Genomic DNA, 27532 nt, shown 5'->3' with positions numbered 1-27532 from the left:
TTAACATGCTGAATTACAAGTAAATGTTTTAACTGTTGTATGCTGTATACAATAAGGTTGCCTTCAAGGGGAAAAACTCAAAGCAGTTGTTTTTAAGTTAGAGTTTTCTACTTTAAGTTAGAGTTTACTACATAATCTATTACCTTGAGGCTGTGGCACAGCCTGTGCAGAAAAAGGCTTCCCACTGCTTGTAGGCACAAGCTTGGGCTTTGCTTTGGATCCAGTCCCAGATGATGGCTCAGGCTCTGAAGCTGGCTCGGGTTCAGATTTGGGTTCTGGTTCAGAACTGGGTTCAGGTTCAGAACTGGGTTCAGGTTCAGATTTAGGTTCTGGTTCAGAGCTAGGTTCTGGTTCAGAGCTAGGTTCTGGTTCAGAGCTAGGTTCTGGCTCAGAACCAGGTTCAGGCTCAGATTTGGGTTCTGGTTCAGAACTAGGTTCAGGATGGGCTGAAGCATTTAATCCAAGCTTTGGTCTAAGCAGGAAAGCAGGCTTTGTAGCTTGAATAGGACCTTGTGATGTTCCTGGCCTTGATTCTTGAGAGGCAGACTGTTGTCCTTGCACAGAAGTCTTGCCTAATGAAAGAGAAATTGTGCAGTGCAGAGATATACAGAAAACACCAACCACCTTTAGCCCTTACAGTACAAGCTTGAAAGCAGTGTTTTATGGTTCAAGATCAACAACGAAATACTACAGGAACAGAAGATCTATCAGTAGAACAATATTTACATATTTGGCTGTGTATAACTGGTTGACAGATTCTATTTCTGTATCACAGGAAAGTTACAGCAAGATTTGTAAATACCGAAGTTTTGCTTAGAAAAATTAATTACTGTTGCACACATATGGCATGCTTTAAGAGTAATTCACGAATTTTGGTCAGACAAAATTTAAATTTAATGTTAAGATTACCGCAATAAAAGACACATGAAAAAAATCAAAATGCTTAAAAAATAAGTTTTCAAAAGAGAGCAATGTGCCATAGTTTCCATAAAATGTTTTAATAAACTATGAACATAGGATGCTGAGACCACATAATCAAAACTATGTTCAGTCACATAAAATAAAGGAGAAATTCCAAAAGCAAACAGGAATCTGAACTTTTAGTGTATTTTTTGTGTTCCCTACCTTAACTTTGCTGCTCTGAAGAAATCCAAGACCAGAGCTATTTTATATATTATTTTGCAGCAAGTTTAGATCAATAATATTATACACCAATGGATTACAGACATAAGTTGAAATTAACACACAGAAAATGGCCTTTATTTCTTTGCTACAGAAATTTATCCTGAAATGGAAAATTATTACACTGTAGGGAGGATTGTGCATTTTACCTGGAGACTGTTCTACATTTGGTGTTTCTCTCTTCCGGCGACCTGAAAAGGAAGGAAAAAATAAACATACAAAAACATTTAATAATTCTTGCATATTCTATTTAAGGGATTTAATTAATAGTGATTACTGTATCATGTACCTCTTCTGGCACTGACTCGATAAGATACACTTGTCTTCTGGACAGATATTCCTTGGTCACTTGGGACAGTACTTGATTCAGGAATTTCTTCCAGTTTTGTTTCTCTTGATGACACTACCTAAAGAAAAGCAATTAGAACAAAAAGTAGTAATGAATTCCTTAATAATATAATTGTTTACATTACTTGTGAACGAAAAGTAACCAAACATAAACAAATGTGGTATATCTGTGAGTGTCATGCTGAATTTAAATTGCCATATGCACTCATAAATATTATGGCTTGATTTAAATTTATTTTTAGAGTAGTTAACTGAACACAGCATCCAATAATATTTTATTTAGAGTTTAATATCCTTAATGCTATTCCACAGTTACTGTTGCTTTGCAGTTAATTTGTGTGTGCTAAGATTCTCCCTTCCCTTCAGCACTAAGGCTTTTACTCTTTTCATTTCCTGTACCTTCCTTAACCTTCTAAAGAATTCGTTTTGAAAATTCTGAAAGCTCTGGATTCAAATGTATTTTTAAATCAGCACATATTGTCAGGTAATTTTACTTCTTCCAGTTGAAATGCATCTTTACACCACATTCCCAACAAACTATTTTTAATGTTAACTGACTAAAACATATAAATTCAGTTAAGAAATGAGGGAGCTGTTAAATCACTAAGAGGCAGAAAGACTGGCCATCATTTACCTTCAATAGACACAACTCCCAGTACAGCTGATAGATAAATTGGTTAATAATACTCCTAATGTTTGCAACAATTCATTACCACTCCTGGAATGAAAGAGAGAAGGTTGAAAAGTGGCAGAGGGTAGGTCACTCACATTCTAGATTGAGAAGGATGCACCTATAATGAGGAGGGAGACAAAGATGTAGGAAAGAGCATACCCTGTGTCTTCTGAAAGAAGACTGACATCAGCATCCTTTATCTGAATAAAGGGTCCACTGTTGTGATATCTGACCATGACAGAATGCAGCAGTGGGACTTTGTCTGCTCTTACACACTGTAACAAGCAAAAGCATGTCATAATGACCCCACTCTTTCCTTACAGACAGAGAAACAAAGGCTGTTAAGAACTCTAGGGCCTTCATGATGGCTCACAGCTACCTTCCTGACAGATGCACCCCCATTTTCTACCAGAAACACAACCTCCCTAGTAATACGATTGTAGCAGTAGTCTTCAAACCTCCAACCAAACACCTCTAGCTGAAAAGAAAGTGTCTCCCACATTACATAAAAGACACCAACCCCTTCCTAGAACATCTCAAATCCATTCTCACTCCTTTGAAAACTTCTATCTCAGCACCAATGTGATCTTCCTTTACACCTACATCCCACATCAACATGACCTCTTAAGTCCTTTAGCACTTTTGTTTATTGTCACAATAGGAAATTTCATCCTTACCAACAACTGCTTCACCTGTGAGGACCAGACAAACAAAACAAAAATGGGGGAGGGGATTAATTATGTATCCTTGTGTTCTGAGCTCTCAGTGAAAAGTAACACTTTTGTGCCTCAAACCACATTAACTTCTTTGCCTAAAGTAAATTCACCTGACCCTTCTCCAAAAACAGAGCTACTTTCATGGTTGTTGACCTCAACATCACTGAGGATGAAATTCGAATATGAGTCCACATCAAACCAACCAGAAAGAACAGTATCTCCACTTCAACAGCTGCCATCACTTCCATGTCAACATTTCCTTTCCTACAGTCTAAGTATTTATGGTAAATTTATCTGTTCTAACAATAAATTCTTCAATGCTTAGTCATCTCTCAATCAGTCTCCTTCTCCCTCTCTCCACCCAATATTGCTCCTCTTTCAAAAGTGTCATAAGCATCCTACTCATCATCCAGTACCATCTAGACTTTTTAATGCCCCAATGCATCACTCTTTCTGAATTTGAGCACTGAAATGAGATGGTCTCTCCCAGATATGCTTCCCACACCATCCACTGTTTGCTGGCTGTCACTCTCCTAATTTGCACAACACCCTTGTCAAACTATGTCCCAACAGTCTTCACCTACAACAGTTCCCATTGTAGCGTTTGCTTTACAGACCCACCCACAAGCACTCAACATGAGAAACTACTCAAGTTGTATACTAATTGCTATATGGATGGATATCTAACAAGCTAGCTATCCTTCCATACATACATACAAACATCTCCTCTCTCTTTTCCTCTTTCTCCTTTTTTTAACTGCATTATTCAACTTTTTTTATTTTTGCTTCCCTCTTTTACTTCTCACTCTGTTTCTTCAATCATCTTTGAAAGTAAGATAGTACATTAGTATGTAGTGTGCTACCTTCAACCAATTACATTCCCTTACACTTGTCCCATCATCTGCCTTTCTAAAAATAAAAAATAAATAAAAATAAAAAAAAGAAGTAGGTTCCTCTCCATGTGAGATCCTGCTCCTGCCCGACTTTCTCAACCTCCCACTACACCCCGCCTTTCACTCTGAAGAAGGAAATATTGTTCTGAATGTCAGGCATGTTCTTTTTAAGTGTTTTATCAGTGGCACTGACAATTATGTCTGTTGAATTACATAATATACAAATTGAGAGGTAATTTAATTTTTACTTCTAAGTTGATGCTTCCCAGGAAAAACACCAATGTTTGGCATGCTGAGAAAGAAGAGTGAATTACAGAATTTGCTGGTATAAAGATCAGTGTAAGATGTTCCTTACTAGTTTAAAAGGGACAGTGTACATTTCACAAAGCACAAAAGGCTAACTTAAATAATTTCCCACATAATGATGATTATAGTGTGAAGACTGAAACATGTAGAGCATTTAATAAGTTAATGACAGATGTTGGAAACTTGTCAGTCACACCCCTCAAAGGTGCAGTCCATTATGGATTAAATTAAAAAATCTTGCCTTCTCAGAATGGTAAAATTTAATATGATTCTAAATAAAAAGTTTGGATTCAGTCCTTACATTTAATGTCTGGTGAATTTCATAATCTCAGAGATACATTCTATCAGCAAGCAAAGAAGTTCCTGAACATCCTTACAGTTCATTAAGTAATAATAGTGTTGTCACAATGAAAGCAATAGTAAAAGAAGATTAGTGTTTTACATGGAGGAAAACACAGGAACCTCTAAATACTCAACCAGCTGCAATGCTGATTGCAACAAAAAATCACCTGATACCTGTGAATATAAACAGTGACAAGACTGCATCAGTGTGCACCAAGTGAGGTGGTACAGTAGTTAAATTGCTAGAATTACATTCAGGTAAAGGGGGCTGAAAATCCCCAGCCAGTCATTCTTCCCTAAATCACTAACAGAGAATGCTGTAATTGTTACTTTAAAAAGGAAACAGATGATTACCTTCCAAACTTTTGTCTAACCCAAGCTTAGGTTTCATCTCTAATGAACTAATTAATGAAGGTATTACACCCTAATCTTCCTTTTTCTTGTTACATCTGTTCTTACATTAATAAAAGAAAAACAGTCCCATTGATGTTACATGCTACTGACGTATAAGACAGATCAAATTTAAGGGCATTTCAGTGACAATTTAAAAAAAAATCTGTATATACTGCTATAATCAAGAAAAGCAATTGATAAAATAATGTTTTCAGTCTCCCTCTTCATCGTGTTAAGTGCATCTTTCTTTTGAAGTAAAATTTTCTGTGACGGTGTATCTAGTGACCTTGTATATTATCTCAATAATTGAGTATTTCACAAAGAGAGAAATTTTTAAGTCTGCCTGCACCAGTTGTTTATACATTTTTGCCATAGGCCAAGGTTGGGCATTCACTGCTTGATGTTACATGATGACAATACAACAGTATGAATTTTACATTTTGTGAAAAAATCAAACTTTGAACATGCACTGTCATGACTATTTCCAGTCTAGATGCTGTATGACTTTGAACTGTTTGCAAAAGTCAAGTGAAGTTCTAGGGATGTCAGTCTGAAAAACCAGAAAGTGCCCTTGCAACTTCACCTTAAGACATAAAGAAGAGAAAAGCACACAATAAAATAGTTAATGGCTAAATTTGAAGACTAAAATTTACCGATACACAGAGAAAGAAGTTTGAAAAATTCTAGATCTTTACGTAAAAGGCTGAGCATTTGTCAACCAAAATAAAATTAATTACAATACGTTGTATTATCTATCATATTTTTTTCACATGACACACTGAAAGCAGTCAGGCAGATGCAGTATTTCTCAATTTCTGAAAAGCTCTTGGCTTAATATTGTACCTACTCTTATTATCAAAAGTGCAATGTATGGGTAAACAGCAAAATTTTTAACTGGACTGAGGATTTTTTGAAAGGAAGTATGCAGCATGTTATCTTGGATAGAAAGTAATCAACAGATGTAGAAGTAACTTCAAGTGTGCCCAAGGGAACTATATTGGGATCCTTGCTGTTCATGTTTTGCGTAAGTTAGGCTGTGAACAATACTTATAGTAACCTCAGACTTTCCACAGGTGATGCAGTTATCTATTCTATAGTACTGTCCAATAAAAATAGCACAAATATCCAGTCAGATCTTGATAAGATTTCAAATTGGTGCAAAGACTGGCAACTTGCTTTAAATGTTCAGAAATGTAAAATCGTGCGCACCATAAAAAAAAATTTAAAAAAATGTAGTATCCTACAACCTTAATATTTTATGTGTCACAGTTGGAATTGGTCAACTCATACAAATACCTGGATGTAACAGTTTGTGGGGACATGAAATGGAGCTAAGACATAGTCTCAGTCATTCGTAAAGTAGATGGTGGACTGCAGCTCAGCTGTAGAATACTAGGGAAATGCAATCAGTCTACAAAGGAGGCTGCAAACAAAGCACTCATGCAATCCATCCTACAACATTGCTCAAGTGTGTGGGACGTATACCAAACAGGGCTAACAGGGGATACTGAGTGGTACGAAAAAGGATAGCACAAATGGTCAGAGGTTTGTTTGAACCATGAGAGAGTGTCACTAAGATGTTGAAAGAACTGAGCTGGTGGAAGATTGAACACTGATGCTAACCATCCAGAGAAGGGCAACTTATAAAGTTTCTATAATCAACTTTAAGTGACAACTCTAGGAATATACGAGTATTACAACCCCCAATATATTGCTCTCATAGAGATGGCAAAGACAAGATTAGACTAATTAAAGTAAGCACTGAGGCATTTAAGCAATAATTCTTCCTGTGATAAATACATGAGTAGGAGATAGCATGAATAATTGGTACAACGGGATAGGCCTCTGTCATGCACTTCACAGAAGTTTGCAGAGTATAGATTAGGACGTAGTTCTAATATTTAAAAAAATGTATTTAATACAATTATTTCACAGAAATTACTGATTTCTGTAATGCTGTACTATTTTATTAAAGGCCACACACACACACACACACACACACACACACACAAACACACAAACACACAAACCATTAACTTCTCTAGCATGCCAACAAGGTTCTATATAACAGTACAATTTTTTTGTCAAACTGTACCTCATGTACTCAATGTGTTTTGGCTACTGTATTTTCTAGTAATGACTAAAATTTTCAAATAACACTCACTTTATTGGTAACATTTCTGGACGGTTGCTGAGTTGTACTTGTCTGTGACACATCAGAAAGATTGGATGCACTGCTTGGTGCTGGCTTAGCAGTAGGCTTTAGTTCACTGCTGGGTTCTGGTTCACTGCTTGGTTCCGGTTCACTGCTTGGTTCCGGTTCACTGCTTGGTTCTGGCACACTGCTGGGTTCAGGTGCACTGCTGGGTTCAGGCGCACTGCTGGGCTCTGGTTCACTGCTGGGCTCTGGTTCACTGCTTGGTGCTGGTTCACTGCTTGGTGCTGGTTCACTGGTTGGTTCTGGAGCTGCTGTAGTGTTTGATTTTCTGAGACCAGGAGGTTTTGTGTTTGCTAACTTTGGTTTCCGAAGAAATAATGTAGGCTTTGTGCTCGATGCCGAAGGTTCTGGTTCACTTGTTGGTTCCGGCTCAGTGGATGGTTCTGGCTCACTGCTAGGTTCTGGTTCTGGTTCAGCTGTTTACACACAAGATAAGCCTGAGATAGGTAGTAGATGGCAGATAAATAAACACTCATCATTCATCACATTGCTAAATAGAACAGTGCCTGACACAGTTCCTGAAAAGTATTGTTATAACCAATTCCCATGTATTATATAATTTGACATATTAAAAATCTAATCACCAAATGGTGACAGGAGAAAACCTACATAAAAGATATGGAAATGTGTAAGTTTTCATAGCCAATGGCTTGTTCTTCTGGTAGAAGTGTTGAAGGGAAAGGAACAGGGATGAAGAAAAGGACTGGTGAGATTTAGTAAATGGGAGCGTTATTATTTATTTATTTATTTATTTTATTCATCATCCAAAAGGTAACACATGTGATATAGAATTTGTCATTAGAATGTTTACATGTAACACATGATAACTGTTGTGACTCCCCGATCATTCAAAGCGCCGCTGCGCAATTACGCACATCCTCTACGTGCGACGCTGTCTGCCAGCCATGCAGCAGCTGCGCCAGCTAAGCGGCCAGCCGAGCAGCGGCCGCTAGACTGGGACTCAGTGCTCATTCGAATGCTAACGTGTACACATGTCTTGCTTGTCAACTTACTCTGTGGCTTATATGTGTTGTGTCGTTCTGAAATATATGTGTTAAACTTGATGTTATAACAATTGGCGACGAGGTAGTGGATTTTTCCTTTTCACCGTTGACCCACAGGGTTCCATGGCTACTGTCGAGCAACTATTGCAAAATGTCCTTGAACAGCAAACGCTTCTAACAGCAGCGATTCGCGATTTTATCGCGGCGTCAAATGCGGGGCATTTCTCGTCATTGGCTATACCTCCTTTTCCTCCTTACGACGAGACGGCGGAAGACTGGTCTGATTATGAAAAACGTCTTCGACAGCACTTCTTGGCATTTCATGTCACGGACGAACAACCATGTAAGTCTCTGTTCCTTTCCTGGATTTCATCTCAAATGTATCGGTTGTTGTCACAATTGGCTCCTTTGAAGGATCCTGTGTCTTTGTCCTTTGTTGAAATGTGCTCATTTCTGTCTATTTTCAAAAGCAAACGCATGTGGTAGCCTCTCGTGTTGCCTTTTATCGTTGTCAAAAACAGCCACATCAATCCTATCGCACTTGGGCTGCTGAACTTCACGGCCTCAGTCGAAAGTGTCAATTTGTTACTGACGTTCACAAAGACTCCTATGCCGATTCCATGGTATGGGACGCTATTATCCGGCCGGCACCCGACAAAGAAGTTTGGTAACGTGCCCTTCAGTTGGCGAATCCGACTCTAGATGAAGTTCTCTCCATTGCGCAGTCTTTTGAAATTTCTCGCTCCGCTGGGGCGCAAATAGAGGCGTGGGGTGATGTCGGGGAAATACGACCTCTGTGCGCTGTTGAAGATGCGTGCGGCGCATCCCCGCCGGCCGACGTGGCTGCAGTGCGCTCCCACGCGCAGCCTCGGCCTAGCCGTAAACAACCCGCTAAGAAACTGCAGCAAAACCCCCGGCAACTTCCTTCATGTCCGCGGTGTTTTACGAAACATTCACGTGAGGATTGTCCCCAACGTTGGGCTGTGTGTCACAATTGCAAAAAGAAAGGTCATGTGTCTTCCGTTTGCAAATCCGACCGCATACATGATGTTCATGAACATGACGCTGATTCTGATTCTGTGTTGTCTGTCAATTGCACTTCTTCCCTTTCAGGGAAGTTATTCCTCACTGTCCAAATCCTTGGTCGAGATGTTTGCATGCAAGTGGATACCAGTTCTGCTGCCACTATAATTAATTCTCAGACGTATCTTCATTTGGGTTCTCCACTCCTGCCACCTGTTACTCGGCAATTACGAATGTACAATAAACAGAAGATTTCTCTCTTGGGACAGTTTAATGCTGAGGTATCTTACAAATCCGTCGTTCGCACTGTTTCCATATTTGTGGTCGACCAGAGCAATGCAGAAAATCTTTTTGGTTTCGATGCCTTTCGCGTTTTTGGGTTCTCCATAGATGACTGTCAATATTGTCTCTGATGCTATTCCTAACGCTCAACTGGATTCCTTGTTGACATTTTCGTCCTTTTTTTCTCCTGGGTTAGGCCTTGCAAACGACTTTGAAGCTCATATCACGCTCAAACCCACTGCTCGGCCTAAGTTTTTTCGGGCTTGGCCCATTCCTGTGGCCCTTCGTGATCGGGTAAAACGGGAGTTGGGTTGTCTCACTACGTCAGGGGTTTGCTTCCTGTCACTTCCAGTGAGTGGTCCTCTCCTGTTGTTGTCGTTGCTAAGCCAAATGGTGATATTTGTCTCTGTGGCGATTTCAAAGCCACTGTAAATGCTCAATGCCTCATCGACACTTACCCAATGCCCCGTCCTGAAGAACTGTTCACTAAACTTGCTGGAGGCCAGTATTTTTCTAAAATTGACCTGTCAGAAGATTATCATCAACTTCCTCTCGACGTTGCTTCCTGGCAGTTTCTGGTCCTTAACATGCCTTTCGGCCTCTATCAATACCAACGCTTGCCATTCGGGGTTGCTAGTGCCCCTGCTCTCTTTCAGCGATTCTTGGAACAATTACTGCTCCCTGTCCCTGGGTGTATCAATTACATGGACAACACTGTTGTCACTGGCTCCACCACTGAAGAACATCTTCAAAACCTCCGCACACTTTTTCATGTCTTACAGACTGCCGGTCTTAAGTGTAATCTTCAGAAATTACAATTTTTTCAGGCATCGATCACGTCCTTGGGGTTTCAACTCTCTCGGGATGGTATTCGTCCGCTTCAGCAAACTGTTGCTGCGATCAATGCCCTTCCTCGCCCTACATCTGTTAAGGAACTGCAGGCCTTCTTGGGGAAAATAGCATACTATCACAAGTTTTTACCATCAGCAGCTTCGGTGGCTCAGCTGTTGCATTGCCTGTTGCATAAAAACGTGCCTTTTCATTGGTCCGCGTCATGCGAAGCGTCTTTCCAGAAATTGAAGACTATGCTGAAACAGGCCCCGTGCCTGGCTACTTATCGACCTGGCCAACATCTTGTTCTTGCCACAGACGCCTCTAAATACAGGGTCAGTGCAGTCCTTGCTCACCTTTTTTCTGACAGTTCGGAACAACCCATTGCTTATGCCTCCAAAACGCTCACGGATGCCCAACAAAAGTATTCTCAAATTGAGAAAGAAGCTTTGGCCATTATTTATGCTCGTCATAAATTTGGTGTTTTTCTCTGTAGCTCAAAATTTCATCTTGTTACGGATCACAAACCACTTGTTTCCTTGTTTCATCCATCAACGTCACTTCCCGACAAGGCTGCACACCGCCTCCAGCGTTGGGCTCTTTACTTGTATCGTTTCAATTATGAGATTCATTTCTGGCCAACGGCGCAACATGCAAATGCTGATGCTCTGTCTCGCCTTCCCATGGGTCCTGATCAGGCATTTGACAGGGACGAACTTTTGTGTTTCCACCTGGATGTTGCCGAGCAGCGGGTTGTGGACGGGTTCCCCATAACTGGGGACAGGCTGGTGGCTGCTACGGGTTCTGACCCTACCCGCTCCCGGGTTTTACGCTTTATTCAGAAGGGTTGGCCAGATAGCCCGTCTGCTAAGACTTCTGATCCGTTGCGGAACTATTATGCTTTGTGCTACTGCCTCACGGCTAGGGTTGGTGTTATCCTCCTCTCCACTGACAATGCTTCGCCACGTGTTGTGGTACCTGCGTCTTTGCGTGCTTCGGTCTTGCGCCTCCTTCACCAAGGGCACTGGGGTGTGTCTCCCACAAAATCTCTGGTGCGCCATCATGTGTACTGGCCTGGCATCGACTGTGAAATAGCACACATGGTCGCTGCCTGCGGCCCTTCTGCATCACAGGCCGCTGCCCCGAAGTCATCTTTGTCACCGTGGACTTCGCCTGAGAAGCCCTGGGAGCACATTCATGCTGACTTTGCGGGACCCTTTTTAGGTACTTTTTGGCTCCTTGTAATTGACGCCTACTCTAACTTTCCTTTCATTGTCCCTTGCATGTCGCCTACCACCGCGGCAACCACCAGTGCTCTCGCCCGCATTTTTTCTTTGGAAGGCCTCCCCTCTACTCTTGATACTGATAATAGTCCGCAATTTTCCTCTTCTGAATTTGTGGATTTTTGTGCTCGGCACGGCGTTATGCATGTCACGGCCCCGCCGTCCCATCCACAATACAACGGTGAGGCTGAACGACTGGTCCGCACATTTAAGGCTCAGATGCGGAAACTTCTGACTTCTTCTGCTGCTGATGATGCGCTCCTCCAGTTTCTGGCATCTTACCGTTTCAGCCCCATGGGCAACCACAGCCCGGCTGAGCTCTTACATGGCCGACAGCCCTGCACACTACTTCATCTTCTGCAGCCTTCTACCTCACGGCCGCTGGTGCCTTCACTTGGCCGGTTCACTGTCGACGAACTCGTCTGGGTACGGGGATATGGCAGGCGGCCAAAATGGAGCCCGGGCCGCATCTTAAGACACCGTGGCAGATGCCTGTATGAAATCCAGATGGACACGGGTGTTGCAGTGCGTCATTCAGACCAGCTTCGGCCTCGTGTGCCAGCAACGCCTGTTCCGAATGCCGCTACACCACCTTTGGCTCTACCTGATGCTCGGGATCTTGGCATCTCTCAATACTCACAACGCAGCCCTCTCACCATCATCTCGATGCCAGCATAAGAACGGACGCCACCAGGAGACGTGTCCATGCAGGAACTGGATGACCATCCTCTGTCAGAGCAAATCTACTCGCCTCCTCCTCCAACGGACGCCGACACATCGCCCATGTCTCCTGTCATATCAACTGGACTTGCCGCAATGGGCAGATTGGTGCATGGGGCCCCAGCAGATTCGACCCCTACGTCTCCTGTCATCTCGACCCGTTATCATCGGGGACACTTCCGTCCGTACGGGAAGCCTCCTCCTCGAGACTTTACGGCGAGTCAAACAACGCCTATGGACGTTAGCCATCTCCAGGACACCTCCATCAAGACCAGTGCAACAATTTCAAAGGGGGGAAAAGTGTTGTGACTCCCCGATCATTCAAAGTGCCGCCGCACAATTACGCACATCCTCTACGTGCGACGCTGTCTGCCAGCCATGCAGCAGCTGCACCACCTAAGCGGCCAGCTGAGCAGCGGCCGCTAGACTGGGACTCAGTGCTCATTCGAATGCTAATGTGTACACATGTCTTGCTTGTCAACTTACTCTGTGGTTTATATGTGTTGTGTCGTTCTGAAATATATGTGTTAAACTTGATGTTATAATAATAACATAATAAACAGGCAAAGCAAATTACATACCCATAATACAAAAACAGAGAACAAAAACAAAGTACACAAAAAAACACATATTAATGACAAATATATGTAGGTCATTAAGTGGGTCAGGGGAGACTTACTGGATGAGATGAGTAGCTGACTTTTCTGTACCTCTCCCCATTTCCTAAACCTTGCTAGTCCTTTTCCTACCTCCCTCTTTCTTTCCATGCAATTCTTCTGGCAGAAGAAGGAGCCAGTAACTCCAAAAGCTTGCACAGTTTGAGAACATTTATATATGTATTCTTCTGCTGCCGCTTGGTGACTAGATTTTTTATCAATCCAATTACACTAGATTTTCAAACATTGATTATTTTGTTGACATATCAATTCCTGCATACTACTTCTGTCTGTGGCATTTTAATGCACTTCTTAGACAAAACATACCAGTCCTCACCATTAAAAAGACAACAAATATCTGCTTTCACTGATAACTACACTGGCAGACAATCAAGGGAAGTAGTCAGGCAAAGAACATTTGAAAATTAACCAACTCATTTCTGTTATGGAAGCCATTAAATGCAAGTTATAAACAACAACAATCTGCTCATCTGAAGCTCAAGCTTTTAACATCACCTGATGTGAATAAATCCTCTTTTCTATCTTTAAGAAGGAACCTGTGGTTCTAATAGCTGTGTGTAATCCTATGATTTTATTTATTTTTGTGTGTACCTATAAGCTGCACAAAAAATTGCATTCCTGACTTTGCTGACTGATCAGCCCATATGCCACTCTGTGAAAGTAAAGATTGGGCCTGAAATACAACAGTAATTTGTTATTCCAAACCTGGAAAAATGTAGATGCTAGAAAGGGTAGAAACAGCAGAATAATGAAACTGATTAGTGCAAACTGTACAAAGTAAGTTCCACAATATGAAGTAGCTGGAGGGCAAGGGGCAACCTGCTTCTGTGCACATTTACGCCAGTCCACGCACAAAGTACAGCAAATACCTAGAGCTGCCCCTATCACAGTTTACTGTAAGTGTTTATTAATTAGAATCAAGAGATTGGTGCATAGATTAAGTTTTCTAACACAATGTCTCCAGCCCTTGAAGTCCATACACTAACTTCCATGATCCAAGCTGTTACCTGCTTAGGCTGACCTTCTGCTAGACAATGAAGATAATATTGCTGTGAAGTGTACACTAGTGTAAAAGACTGATATGTGTCACACCACCAGACAGAGAAACTTTTAAGTCCATCTGCATCAGTGGTCTGCATGACTGTATCAGAAGCTGAAGTAAGCAAGCACTTTTTATTTGTATAACACTTCTCGACAAAGCAGTATATAGTGCACTTTGTTTCTTAATGCAAAGTATTCTAAAATAAATGTGGAAGAGGCAGCTTTCATTGTGTGAATGTAAGTGTTACAGTTAACAAACTACGGCTTTATTCCTGCAGTCCCACAACCATATCATGGTAAAAAAAAAAGAAGTCAATGGTAAAATATTAGAGGTCCATCTGGACCATTCTGAAAATACTTTACCTGCAGAACACAACAGAGGCTGCTTCCTTCATTGTATATTATGTGCCAAAGCATATCAGCTCAGTTCCCAGATAATTAACTCAAGATTGAAATTCAGCTGTATAACACCACTCCAAATAACAATAAAAAGATAGTTACATTATTTAGCTGCAGTAGGGTTCAATAATTTTGAGAACACCCCTTGCCTTCCTGATGTTGCCCCCATCAGGCTTTTCCTTGTGCTCAAAAGTGAAGGTTGGCAATTTTTAAGTACTCTGCAGGAGAGATGATGGATAAATGTACCAAGATGCACAAAGATACTTAGAAAAAAATGTCTTTCTGCTAAGCCCTGCTGACACTGAGATGGACTGGTGCCAGGGTGGATGACAAACTACTGGTGCTGCCACCACCAACTGATGGTTACCATAGAAGCAAGTGTGCTTCCCAGAGTTACTGAAGTATGCTGAAGTAAGACCAGTACACAAAAAAGGTCCAAAAGAAGAAATTGGAAATTACAGACCTGTTTCTATCCTGTCATTTTTCTCTAAGTTATTTGAAAAGCTTGCTGCAACACAGATACTAAATTTTGTCTCAGAATTTAATATCATTGATAAAAATCAATTTGGTTTCCAAAAAGGAAAAAGTACCTTATACACAATAAACTCATTTGTTGAAAGAATTAGCTCCTCATTGGATAACAGCAGCAAAGTTGCAGGTATCTTCTGTGACCTAAGCAAAGCATTCAATTCAGTGAATCACTCCTTCTTGCTGTATAAATTAGAGAGATATGGGATCAGTGGGAGTGCCCTCCAGTGGCTGACCTCATATTTGACAAACAGGAAGCAAAGAGTTATAATAACATCTAACTCTGCAAATTACTCATATCTCACTAGGTATTCCTCAGGGCTTGGTTTTGGGACCAATTCTCTTCCTGTTTTATATAAATGATTTATACCCTTGAACATCAATGCAAAGTCAGTCCTATTTGCAGATCACACTTCAGTGCTGACTGAAAAAAATAATTTGCAGAAATTGCTGACTGTGTTGTAAACACTTTGGATTCTCTGGAAGCCTGGTTTCAATCAAATGGTCTGAAACTAAACATTACATAAATGCAACTCACACAATTCAAAACAAAACAATCTAATCCAAGTGAGATCTATGTCCTATATACAAAATGAGAAAATAGAACCAGCAAGCACATTGAAATTCTTAGGACTAAACTTGGACGAAAACTTAAGCTGGCAGGCACAATCAGAATATTTAGTTAACAAACTAAATAGCTTTTCTTTTGCAATGGGAATGTTACATGCCGTAATAGACAAGGGCAGCTGAAAAATTGTGTACCATAGTTACTTCGAATGTGTCATCAGATATGGCATAGTATTTTGGGGTAATTCAAGTTATATGGTATGGATATTAAAACTTCAAAAAAGAATCATTAGGAAGATGTGTGCTGCACATCCAAGAACCTCATGTCATTCATTGTTTAAAAAACTAAATCTATTATCTGTCCCATCACTATGGATTTTTGAAATTCTAATTTTCCTGTGCAACAAAGTTGAACTTTGCAAAGAATTTCACTTCAAACACACTTACACAACTAGGCAAAAACAAAATTTCATGCTACTTCAAACACACTTACACAACTAGGCAAAAACAAAATTTTATGCTTCCTCCACACCAATTAAAGCTATTTCTATGACTCCTCAATATATGAGCATGAAAATATACAATAAATTAAAGGGCTGTGATATTCTGAGCATGGAAATTGGTCATCTAAAGAAAAAATTACGTGAACTGTTAGTGGAAAAATGTTGTTATTCAGTGAATGAGTTTATGAATGATGAGGTGATAATTTAAGCAGGGTAATTAACATCTCTGTAAAAAAAAGTGTTGTACAGCTAAAAAATTGTTTGATAACTATATTTGTTATTATTTTTAAGTCTGTAAACTAAATCCATAAAATTATATATTGACATGTCTCCAGTACAACAGATCACAAGATCTGAATATTGTATGTTATGAGATGAAATTAATCAGATCAAATCAAATCAAAACCAGCATTGTATCTATATCATGGGGAACCAAACGCTGGTGATGGATCAACTGTCACTCTCTGGATGAACGTACTGCCCTCCTTGCCAGCCTTTCCGCTGCCCACAGTTGATCAACTGTATTATTTGGATTTAGCTTCAAACTCGCTCTCTTGGCTTCTCTCTTGGACAGTGGCCACTTGCGTATTAATGAAACTTGCATTTCTCACCATTTAGATTAGATTGTAACTCAATGGACTGGCAACTAGCATGTGATGATTTGGTTCAAAATGTAATTCTAAATACCGTGTACTAACCCTTGTGAGTAACTGTTGTTCGTAAAATAAAGTGTGGGTCAGAATTAACACACAATTGGCGATTAAGGCTATCATTTGGAATTATTAATAATACAAAATAAAGTGTCAAGGCCAAGATGGACCTGTATTTCTTGAAATTTGTGAGAAATTAGGGGAAAAAAAGAAATAATATTGTGGCGTTGATGGCCCAGAGGCCCCATCTGGGGAAGTTTGGCTGCCGAATTGCAAGTCTTATTTCAGGCGACACCACACTGGGTGACTTGCATGTCAGTGATGATGAATGGTTGAAGAGGACAAACACAGTGCACAAGTGGAGAAAATCTCCAACCCGATCAGGAATTGAACCCGAGCAAATTGCATGGGAGGCAAACACCGTAACCACTCAGCTAAGAAGGTGGATGGAAAATAGAAAAATAGTAGAAGCAGTATCAGCAGAAAATTGCCCTGCTACAGTAACTGACGCAACAAGACGTGGACAACAGTAGCTGATACTTCTCTAAGATAGACACAGGTGACACATATTTGCAGCTACTGTCAGACGAGCAGTCACAGAGAATTATGGTAAAACTACACTGTTTGGTATGTATTGGTGTAAACACTTCTCCTTCAGCTATACCAGTATAACTGGAACTTTCCACTGGTACATAGAATAGATGATGCAGGACATCCCCAGTACATCAGTTTCCTGGCGGACATTATCATCACAAAACCCATGAGAGCAACACACTGAGAATATACGAAAGTTGTTTCAGGTGCTACATATTAATAGCTTAAAATGTTAACTGATCAAATGAAGTTTTGTCCAACCCAGTGATGAATATTTAGACCACATTCTCAGCAAAGGTGGTCCAAAACTCACAAGACAGAATATTGTATGCCATTGATCACTTCCCAGTTCTCACAACATCAGGAAGCACAATCCTTACTACGAAAAATTATCCCTTAACTCAATTATGGAAAAAAAGTTTCCATGTATGTTTGGAATCACCAGCACTAAAAGGCATTCCAAACATTAAAATCATGTAAAACTTGAACGTTGTCTAATCACTTACATGCCAGGCAAGAGCTTAGTACTCAGAACACTTGCACCACAACAGGAATAGTTTCCATGCTGCCCCAGAAGTACCTTCATGTCCAGCCAGCACCACCACTGCCTCTATCACAGGTGCCACTTCTGTCCTCGGCGCAATGATCCACTGCCACCCACCAGCAAGAGGAAATGGGGACAAGAACCTATTGAATTTGACCCCTTACCATGGGATGAGACACCAATTTTGAAGACTCAAGGCTAAACCAGCATTGTATCACAGTGATAGCAGTACGCAGCTATCACCATTTCAGAATCATCGGTGCGGATTTTGTATCCTCACCCAATGTCAAGATAGGCTAAGACAGTGAAGCAATCGATATGCTATCAGAAACTGAATCGAACTATCACCAACAGAGCCACCAGTGGAGTATCGTATGGAGTCAATCATTGGTAACATGCCAGGCTTAAATGGGCAGTACAACACTCCAGAATGAGGTTGGAGATGGGTGGCTAGTGGCTCAGTGTGAAATAATAAGTTTGGTGGTTAGGAATGTGGAGAGGGAGGGGTGGCAAGTGCATGGGCTAGACATGTGACACATTGGTATTGGAGCTGGTGAGGTGTGGCAAACGAAGAAGATGATGTGAAGGCACAGATTTAGAAAGGGGTGACAGGGCAGAGGACAGGGATACCAACACTTTCCCTTTCCTCTGTCCTATCAGCCCCTTCTAATCCGCACTTCCCTTTCATCTTCATCATGTGCCACACCTCAGCAGCTCCAGTATGTATGTACCTCCCACCCCTCCCTCTCCACATTCCTAATCACCAAACTTACTACTCCCCTCTGTGCCACTAGCTACCCCTCCCCAACCATTCTCTCTGCTTCCCACCTCTCCTCCCACCCCCACCCCTTTACCCACTGTACTCTAGTCCTCTCTCTCTCTCTCTCTCTCTCTCTCTCTCTCTCTGTGTGTGTACTCTAGCTCGCCAAACGATTTATTCCAAAAGCTAGCAAGTTCCTGTTTTGTGTGTGCCTGTTGATGAATCAACACTTCCACTATTTGGTAAGTGTTTTCCTACATTATCAACTCCAATAACAGACAAATGCAGTTATGTTTGAAAACATAAATTTATATCTTGTATTTATGGATACCATGCACAACAGAGCTTATAGTAATGTGTACAGGATCTGATAACCCACCTGCAGGTGTTGTGACTGGTGGTGTCACAATGACAGTATCCTTAATTTCTGGGAAGTTGCGGCATGTTGCGGTTAGAGAGCGAGGTCTCCAACCCAGTCCCACCCAACTGGTACCGTTGACAACCAAAACAGCTTCCAGTTCCTTCTGTTCCTTAAAAATTCTCCAGTAGAGAGTAACATCAGCACTCATGTTTCGCTGGGTGTACTGTGCAAAATCTATTTCTGTAGTCCGCACAGGTGATCCTGAACAATTAAAGAAAATATTGTTAGAAGCACAGAGCAATGATAAATTCATACACACATCAAAAAGAGTTTTGCGTCACCTCAGTTTTGAGGACTCCAGAACCTGTACAGAAAATTGGAATAGAGATCAACATGAGCATCATTTCCGCCATTTTTATTGCTCATGAAAACCACACATTGCATGTTGTACCACCATACAGTGAGACCTTTAGAGGTGGTGGTCCAGATTGCTATACACACCAGTACCTCTGATACCCATAAGCATGTCCTCTTGCATTGATGCATGCCTGTATTCGTCCTGGCATTCTATCCACAAGTTCATCAAGGCACTGTTGGTCCAGATTGTCCCACTCCTCAACAGTGATTCGGCATAGATCCCTGAGAGTGGTTGGTGGGTCACATTGTCCATGTTGTTGTTGTTGTGGCCTTCAGTCCTAAGACTGGTTTGATGCAGCTCTCCATGCCACTCTATCCTGTTCAAGCTTCTTCGTCTCCCAGTACCTACTGCAACCTACGTCCTTTTGAATCTGTTTAGTGTATTCATCTCTTGGTCTCCCTCTACAATTTTTACCCTCCACGCTTCCCTCCAATACTAAATTGGTGATCCCTTGATGCCTCAGAACATGTCCTACCAACCGATCCCTTCTTCTAGTCAAGCTGTGCCACAAATGTCTCTTCTCCCCAATTCTATTCAATACCTCTTCATTAGTTATATGATCTACCCATCTAATCTTCAGCATTCTTCTGTAGCACCACATTTCGAAAGCTTCTATTCTCTCCTTGTCCAAACTAGTTATCGTCCATGTTTCACTTCCACACATGGCTATGCTCCATACAAATACTTTCAGAAATGACTTCGTGACACTTAAATCTATACTCGATGTTAACAAATTTCTCTTCTTCAGAAACGCTTTCCTTGCCATTGCCAGTCTACATTTTATATCCTCTCTACTTCGACCATCATCAGTTATTTTGCTCCCCAAATAGCAAAACTCCTTTACTACTTTAAGTGTCTCATTTCCTAATCTAATTCCCTCAGCATCACCCGACTGAATTCGACTACATTCCATTATCCTACATCGTCCATAAACAGCCCTTTTCAATCTATTCCAGGCATATTCAGTAGGGTTCATGTCTGGAGAACATGCTGGACACTCTAGTCGAGCGATGTCGTTATCCTGAAGGAAGTCATTCACAAGATGTGCACTATGGGAGTGCGAATTGTCATCCATGAAGACGAATGCCTCTAAAATATGCTGCCGATATGGTTGGACTATCGTTCAGAGGATGATATTCATATATCATATAGCCATTATGGCGCCTTCCATGACCACCAGCGGCATACGTTGGCCTCACATAATGCCACCCCAAAACAGCATGGAACCTCCACTTTGATGCACTCACTGTACTGTGTGTCTAAGGCGTTCAGCCTGACCAGGTTGCCTCCAAACATGTCTCTGATGATTGTCTGGTTGAAGGTATACGCGACACTCATCAGTGAAGAGAATGCGATGTCAATCATGAGCGGTCCATTTGGCATGTAGCTGGGCCCATCCGTACCACGCTGAAATGGTGTCGAGGTTGCAAAGATAGACCTCGCCATGGATGTTGGGAGTGAAGCTGTACATCATGCAGCCTATTGTGCACAGTTTGTTGTAACATGACATCCTGTGGTTGCACAACATGGTGGCATCGATTTCAGGGTTCCTCCGAGCCATAATCCATTGATAGCAGTCATCCATTGCAGCATTGGGCAGACTGAGCGAGGCATGTCATCAACAGTTCTTGTCCCTCTGTATCTCCTCTATACCCAAACAACATCGCTTTGGTTCACTTCGAGACTCCTGGACACTTCTCTTATTGAGAGCCCTTCCTGGCACAACGTAACAATACAGACGCGATCAAACCGCAACATTTACCATCTAGGCATGGTTGAACTACAGACAACACGAGCCGTGTACCTCCTTCCTGTTGAAAAGACTGGAGCTGATCGCCTGAAGGACCCCCTCCGTCTAATAGGCACTGCTCATACGCGGTTGTTTACATCTTTGGGCAGGTTTAGTAACATCTCTGAACAGCCAAAGGAACTGTGTCTGTGATACAATATCCACAGTCAATGCCTATCGTCAGGAGTTCTGGGATCTGGGGTGATGCAAAACTTTTCTTGATGTATGTATTATAATTAGAAGGGGAAGAACTTTTCTGTAGCAATTTGGTGGTATATACCCTATTATTTTTGCACCGAAACTACAGAAATTACATTTCAGACATCAAAAAATCATACAGTATTACCAGTATTTATTATAACATCTTAGTGGATTTTTTTTCTTTTTGGGTAGGGTGGACAGCTATGTTACTGCAAAGTTTTTATGGGTGACATCTATTGCTCTTATAGCATTATTATAATTTTCAACATTTTTCAAGGCGCCTGCAAGTTCTGGTTATGGGTTAGTAGTGCTAATGGGTTGATAATACCAGAAACATTTTGCAAGCTATAAACAAATATATTTCTGATGTACATAAGATACTAACACAGCAGAAGTATAACAGGGAGAATTTATCTTGTCATATTGCAAAAAATGCTCTACTATGTCTCTAGCCTCAATGTTTTCAGTAAATAGTATTGTACTTAACAAAAATTCCAAAAAATTAATTTACTTTCATAAAGGTAAAATGTTAAATTTTTCACAACATAGACCTAAATTTAAATTTACACTGGCACTCAAAATATGTACTTGACATAACATAATATGTACAAAACATACAAGGTACACTATCATGAAACGTTTTTTAATCACTTCATGAACTGGAGCATGGAAAATAGCATTACTTTTTTAACACTCTTGATGCTCTGACGAATGTTAACCCGTATTCACAGTTTATATGTGAATACCATGTTTGTAGCTACATTATGCTGTAATGTTCCAAAGAGGAAACTGGTTTCCAAAATTTTTCAAACATTTTTCCATGAGACAATTTGGAGCTTCAAACATGAGCCAGTTCAAACTAGGTTTCCAAAATTTCTCAAGCATTTTTCCTTGAGATAATTTGGATCTTCAAACATCAGCCAGTTCAAACTTCTCAGTACTGTTGATCAACAATGGGAGTACATTTACGAATGACAAGCAACTCGGTGACAAGTATTCTGTCCTTTTGTGCTCACACCACTGACTTCACCAACCACAACTTATCCTCCCTCACTGCCCATTACTCCTCTTAATTGCATGGATCTCTGACACAGCAGTGAAATGGCAGCCTGCAGGGAAATGGCACACTGTGTCATATAATGTTCCCTGCAGGCCTCCTTGGTGGTCTGGTCTGCTTGTACGCTTTTTCAAGTCCCACATGCCCCAATACCTGGCAGAATAATACCCACTTCCCCCATTGTTAAAGGAAATACAGTTGATCATGTATGAGCTGGACCATTTTATTTGCTTAGTACTTGTGCTGCAAAGACTGTAGGGCACTAAGAAAATCAGAGCAGATGAGAAACTATTTGCCCGGTAAACACCTCGTCTGCTCCGGTGCCTCCAGCATAGCATGCAGCTCTGCAGTAAATACCCCATCTCTATGCAGTCTCTCTTGTGATTCATTAACCTAAAATAATTCTGGACCTCTGCAGAAGCCCAGGTGATCTGCTCCAACCTTGGTGTAAAACTTTAAAATCAACCACACTCAACTCTAAAAGGCAATCCTTCACATGAGTCTCATAGGGCTCATTGCTAGTTGCCAATTATGAAAAACCTAAGCAATGATAGGGAATATAGGTGTTTTTGGTGTGGGTGTTGATTTATAGGTCTGTCGTACCATGGGAAGTTGTTGCCTGAAATGAAGCAATGGCTCAGCAGCCTCAGCACAGAGGCTTGGTCTGGGGCTGGTTCTAAATGGCCCAGGGGCCATCCTAAGTCCTTCATGCTACATCACATCAAACACCTTTAAATAAGAGGGCGTTACAGATCCACAAACCATGCAATCATAAACAAGCCGAGGTTGAAGGCTCTGCAAAACTAGTCAGACACATTCAGTCTTCTCCCCATGAATTTTGACTCAGACCCTTCAATATACATTCAAGTGAATGTCTTTTCAGGTTTCTAAGGTGTTGCAACCATATAAGTTTATAGTCAAATGTGAGACCCAGAAATTTCACTGTTTCTTTAAAATTAAGGACAGTGTCCCCTCATCCTCAGTTTAGGAGAGTTTGAAACAGAATGAGAACAGTTAAAAATAACACACCCTGGCCTCTCAGTTGAGAGCCTCTCAGGCAAGTAGTCGTCTTCGGTTCATTGGTAGAATTTTGGGAAGATGTGGTTCATCTGTAAAGGAGACCACTTATAAAACACTAATACGACCTATTCTTGAGTACTGCTCGAGCATTTGGGATCCCTATCAGGTTGGATTGGGGGAGGACATAGAAGCAATTCAGAGGCGGGCTGCTAGATTTGTTACTGGTAGGTTTGATCATCACGCGAGTGTTACGGAAATGCTTCAGGAACTTGGGTGGGAGTCTCTAGAGGAAAGGAGGCATTCTTTTCGTGAATCGCTACTGAGGAAATTTAGTAACCAGCATCTGAGGCTGACTGCAGCACAATTTTACTGCCGCCAACTTACATTTTGCGGAAAGACCACAAAAAAAAGATAAGAGAGATTAGGGCTCGTACAGAGGCATATAGGCAGTCATTTTTCCCACGTTCTGTTTGGGAGTGGAACAGGGAGAGAAGATGCTATTTGTGGTATGAGGTACCCTCCACTACGCACCATATGGTGGATTGCAGTGTATGTATGTAGATGTAGATGTAGATGTAGAGAATTTAAAAATTCTCTTCTCCTACCATTCATACAACCATCGAAGAGTTAGTTGCAAGTAACAAGTTTTTGTTGCGTGACTTGATGAGGAACAAAGGACAGAGAAGTCATCAACAGACAAAGAACACTGGACAGAACCTTTAAGTACTGATGTGATATTATTAATAGTGATGAGAAAGATAGTCATACCAAAAACACAGCCTTGAGGGGCACTGTTCTACTGCTCAAGCTGATGAGAGAGGATGTCACTGAGTCAGTACCTAAAGTACCATGGCGACAGGAAGGACCACATAAAGGTGGGAAGACACCCTCAAAAACCCCATTCATGGAGCTGCATGAGGATAACGTGTCTCCAGGTAGTATCATATGGCAAAAGCCTTGCCACTGTGGTAACACTGATTCCTGACAGATCACTGAAGTTAAGCACTGTCAAGCTTGGCTATCACTTACATGAGTGACCAGCGGGATCTACCGAGTGCAGTTAGCAAGTGGGTTGCACTCACCCCTTGTAAGACCAATTGAGAGCTACTCATCTGAAAAGCAGTGGCTCTGATCATAAAACTGAAATGGCGAGGAGCTGTGTGCTGACCACAAGCTGCTCCATATCCACATACAGTGACACGTGTTGGCTGAGGACAAAACAGTGGTCATTTGATGTCATTGGGCCTTCTGAAGCCTGTTCAGATGGCACACCTTCTTGGTGTGTCAAAAAATATATCCATTACGTGATGCCAGTACAGTAAATCCCGTTCCACAGACACTTCCAGGAAGGCCAGGTTATGAAAGTTGAAGCAATATCTCCTGTGCTCCCCCCCCCCCCCCCCCCCCAAAAAAAAAGTGACCTAAGAAAGATGTTTAAAATAAATGGTTGAGTGCAAGTGACAAAGAGGATAGTTAGAATGAATAGAGAAGTAAAAAAGTACATCCGCAAAGGAAAAAATTAAATCTCAGAAGAAATATGTGAGAAAGTTAATTGTTTCAATCACAAAAGTAGCAGAGCATGGAAAATGGTTTCAGGACTAAGAAAAGAAGTAAAAGAAAGAGAGCACCTGCTGATTATCAGATACAGTGGGAGAAGCATTTTAAAGGCTTGCTAACAGAAACAAGGATAGAGTGTATGGAAGATGAAAGGGAAGCAGAAAGGTGAAGAGGTAAAGAAAATAACTGCTGAATAAGTACAGAAAGCAGTAATACAAATGAGAATGGGTAAATTACTAGGACCTGTAAATGCACCATTAGAGTTACAGAAGTATGCCCCAAGTATCCTGAATGAATATCTGAGCAGGTTATTTAATAAACATATGTGATATGGGGAGGGAATTCCAGCAGAGTGGAACTTAATGTATTTAAGTCCCATAAATAAAAAAGGGAGCAAGAATGGATACAGCAATTACTGTGGCACAAGTGTTCCAAGTTCAATCAGCAGGCTGTAAGGGGGGGATTTTAAAACCAAGAACAAAGAAGATTATAACTGAAGAGGAAGAATAAAGCACTTTTGAAGATGCAGGTCATGTGCAGATTATATCTTTAGCCTAAGTCAGGTCATAGAGAAGACATTGGAAAGAAATGTGATTTTCATAGATCTGGGAAATGCATATGACTCAGTGCCACTAAACAGATTGTTCAAGGTGTTCGGACCAGGTAAATTGCCAAAACTTATGTAACAAGTACCACAAATCACTAAAAGTCATTAAAGTGATGAAAGAAATTTTTATGGGAGCCTTCTGAGTGACTAAAGGACTGGAACAAGGATGCTGTCTGTCTTCCACACTCTTTAAGATGTATGTGCAGGAAACACTGAATCATTGGTGTATGAAGTGCATGGGCATAGCAACTGAAGCAGGGAACCAGTGTTCATACATACTTTTCTGTGCTGATGATATGGCTGTTGCAGCAAATGATGCAGAGGATGTATCTTACATGCATAAGAAGTTTTCGGAAGAATATAAAAAGTGGGGTTTCAAAATCAATTTTGAGAAGACAGAATATTTATGCTACAGAGAGGAGGGAAGTAACCTGGACATTGGCGGATACCAAATTAAAGTGTGTAAGAGTTTAATAAGTGTCTAGGTAATAGCCTATCGTGTGTTGGAACATGTGACACAGATGTTTAACAACAGTTCAGGCAGGGAAAGGTGGCTACCCAAAAATTAAATCCTGTACTTTGGTCCTCAGAATTGAGTTTAAATGTTAAATTCAGTTATACAGATCCATCATGCAATCAATAACAAATTATGAGAGCGGGTGTTGAGAACTCACAGAAATAGATAAAAAGATACTCAGAGCTTTAGAAATGAATCAATTGAGAAGAACACATAAAATTGCCCGACATTTTCAGAAATGAGAAAGTAGGAGAAAAGACCCAGATCCATTATGGTATTATGGATAGGATAGAATAAAGGCAGCTAGAATGGTTAGGACATGTGGAAATGTCAAAAGAATGGAAGAAGGCAGGGAGAACCAGACCCAACTCCATCCCACAGTGTAAGCAACTCAATGTGCGGTTCACACTTTCGCAAAAGCATAAGTCACGCACAGAGATACAGACAGCTTAAATGTTGTTCACAATCAAAACTGAAGTTATCTTTGTTTAATAAAGATCCTAACTGCAACAATTATGTACAATTACTACCAGGATAAGAAACAGTGTAAAACAGAATGAAATGAAGTTACACCGTGGTAACACAGGAGTCAACAATAACTACCTCACACAGTACTGCCTACTGTCAGCTAGGTAATTTGTATGATGCAGGCATATGCATTTTCAAATTTTCCATTCCAGTTTTTGTCATACCAGTGCTGCAGTTGTGTGCATGATAAAAGTCATTTGAGATTTGTGAATTACATATTGTAAATTGAGAACACTGGATTAATCATGAAGTTATTACATTTGGAATTCTATGGGACAGTTATTGTACACAAATCCAGAGATGATTCCTGAGACAAGATGGTCATGCTTGGTAGAAATAACAGTTTTATCAGATACTGGATGGTGTAAACTTATACCACGCATAAGTGCATTATACATAAAATATTCTTATTATTTGAACTTTACAAAAGATTCCTTCTCTAACGTTTGAAACATGTTGATTGCATAAATTGTTCTTAATGTATAATCATGAATGGATCCCTTACCCCTTTCAGAATGATTGTAATCTTTTCGCACAATTGTATCCAGAATCTGCATCTCTGTAATGAACCGCTAATAACATTTATCACCAACACGTGTATTTGTAAGGTTTATATACATAATTCATTACCACTACACCAGACAAGTCGTCTGGCTACAGGTACCTTATGCTAACCATGCAAAGCAGGAACAGGACGCTAGTGCAGATTACTTTTGTTTGTGTACTCAATTTTAATGTAACTACGTTTTAAAGAAATATGTCCACTGATTGTAAATATATATGCTAAATTTCTTTGGTAACTTATGCACAATTATTCATTTATTTTTAACAATCACTGTATGAAGCTGCAGCTATTTACCACTATTGCATGTGGTCTCACTGCACTGGATCACTTCATAACATAGACCTCTCATGCATGGTCTGATACTCTTTGAACAATGGAAAATCCAGGATGGAATGTAACAATATTATGAAAATAATAAAATATTATGAATATTAT

At 40.8% G+C, this 27532-nt stretch overlaps 1 protein-coding gene across 4 annotated transcripts in view; it reads right to left on the bottom strand.

The window, feature by feature from the left end:
- The window catches only part of LOC124615313, a 254126-nt gene that overhangs the window by 65377 nt on the left and 161217 nt on the right, over positions 1-27532 (bottom strand). For 3 of the 4 annotated variants that reach the window (XM_047143103.1, XM_047143104.1, XM_047143105.1), the window contains exons 6-10: positions 18857-19099; positions 7018-7487; positions 1472-1589; positions 1332-1373; positions 144-572 (exon numbers count right to left, since the gene is read on the bottom strand). In XM_047143103.1, coding sequence (XP_046999059.1) covers positions 144-572; positions 1332-1373; positions 1472-1589; positions 7018-7487; positions 18857-19099 — 1302 coding nt within the window. The remainder of the gene's footprint in view (positions 1-143; positions 573-1331; positions 1374-1471; positions 1590-7017; positions 7488-18856; positions 19100-27532) is intronic. The other variant, XM_047143106.1, reaches the window with a different exon arrangement.

This window comes from Schistocerca americana, chromosome 5, assembly GCF_021461395.2.
Source record: "Schistocerca americana isolate TAMUIC-IGC-003095 chromosome 5, iqSchAmer2.1, whole genome shotgun sequence".
Taxonomy (NCBI): Eukaryota; Metazoa; Arthropoda; class Insecta; order Orthoptera; family Acrididae; genus Schistocerca; species Schistocerca americana.
Note: the sequence above shows the minus strand (reverse complement) of the source record. Positions and strands in the feature narration are given on the sequence as shown.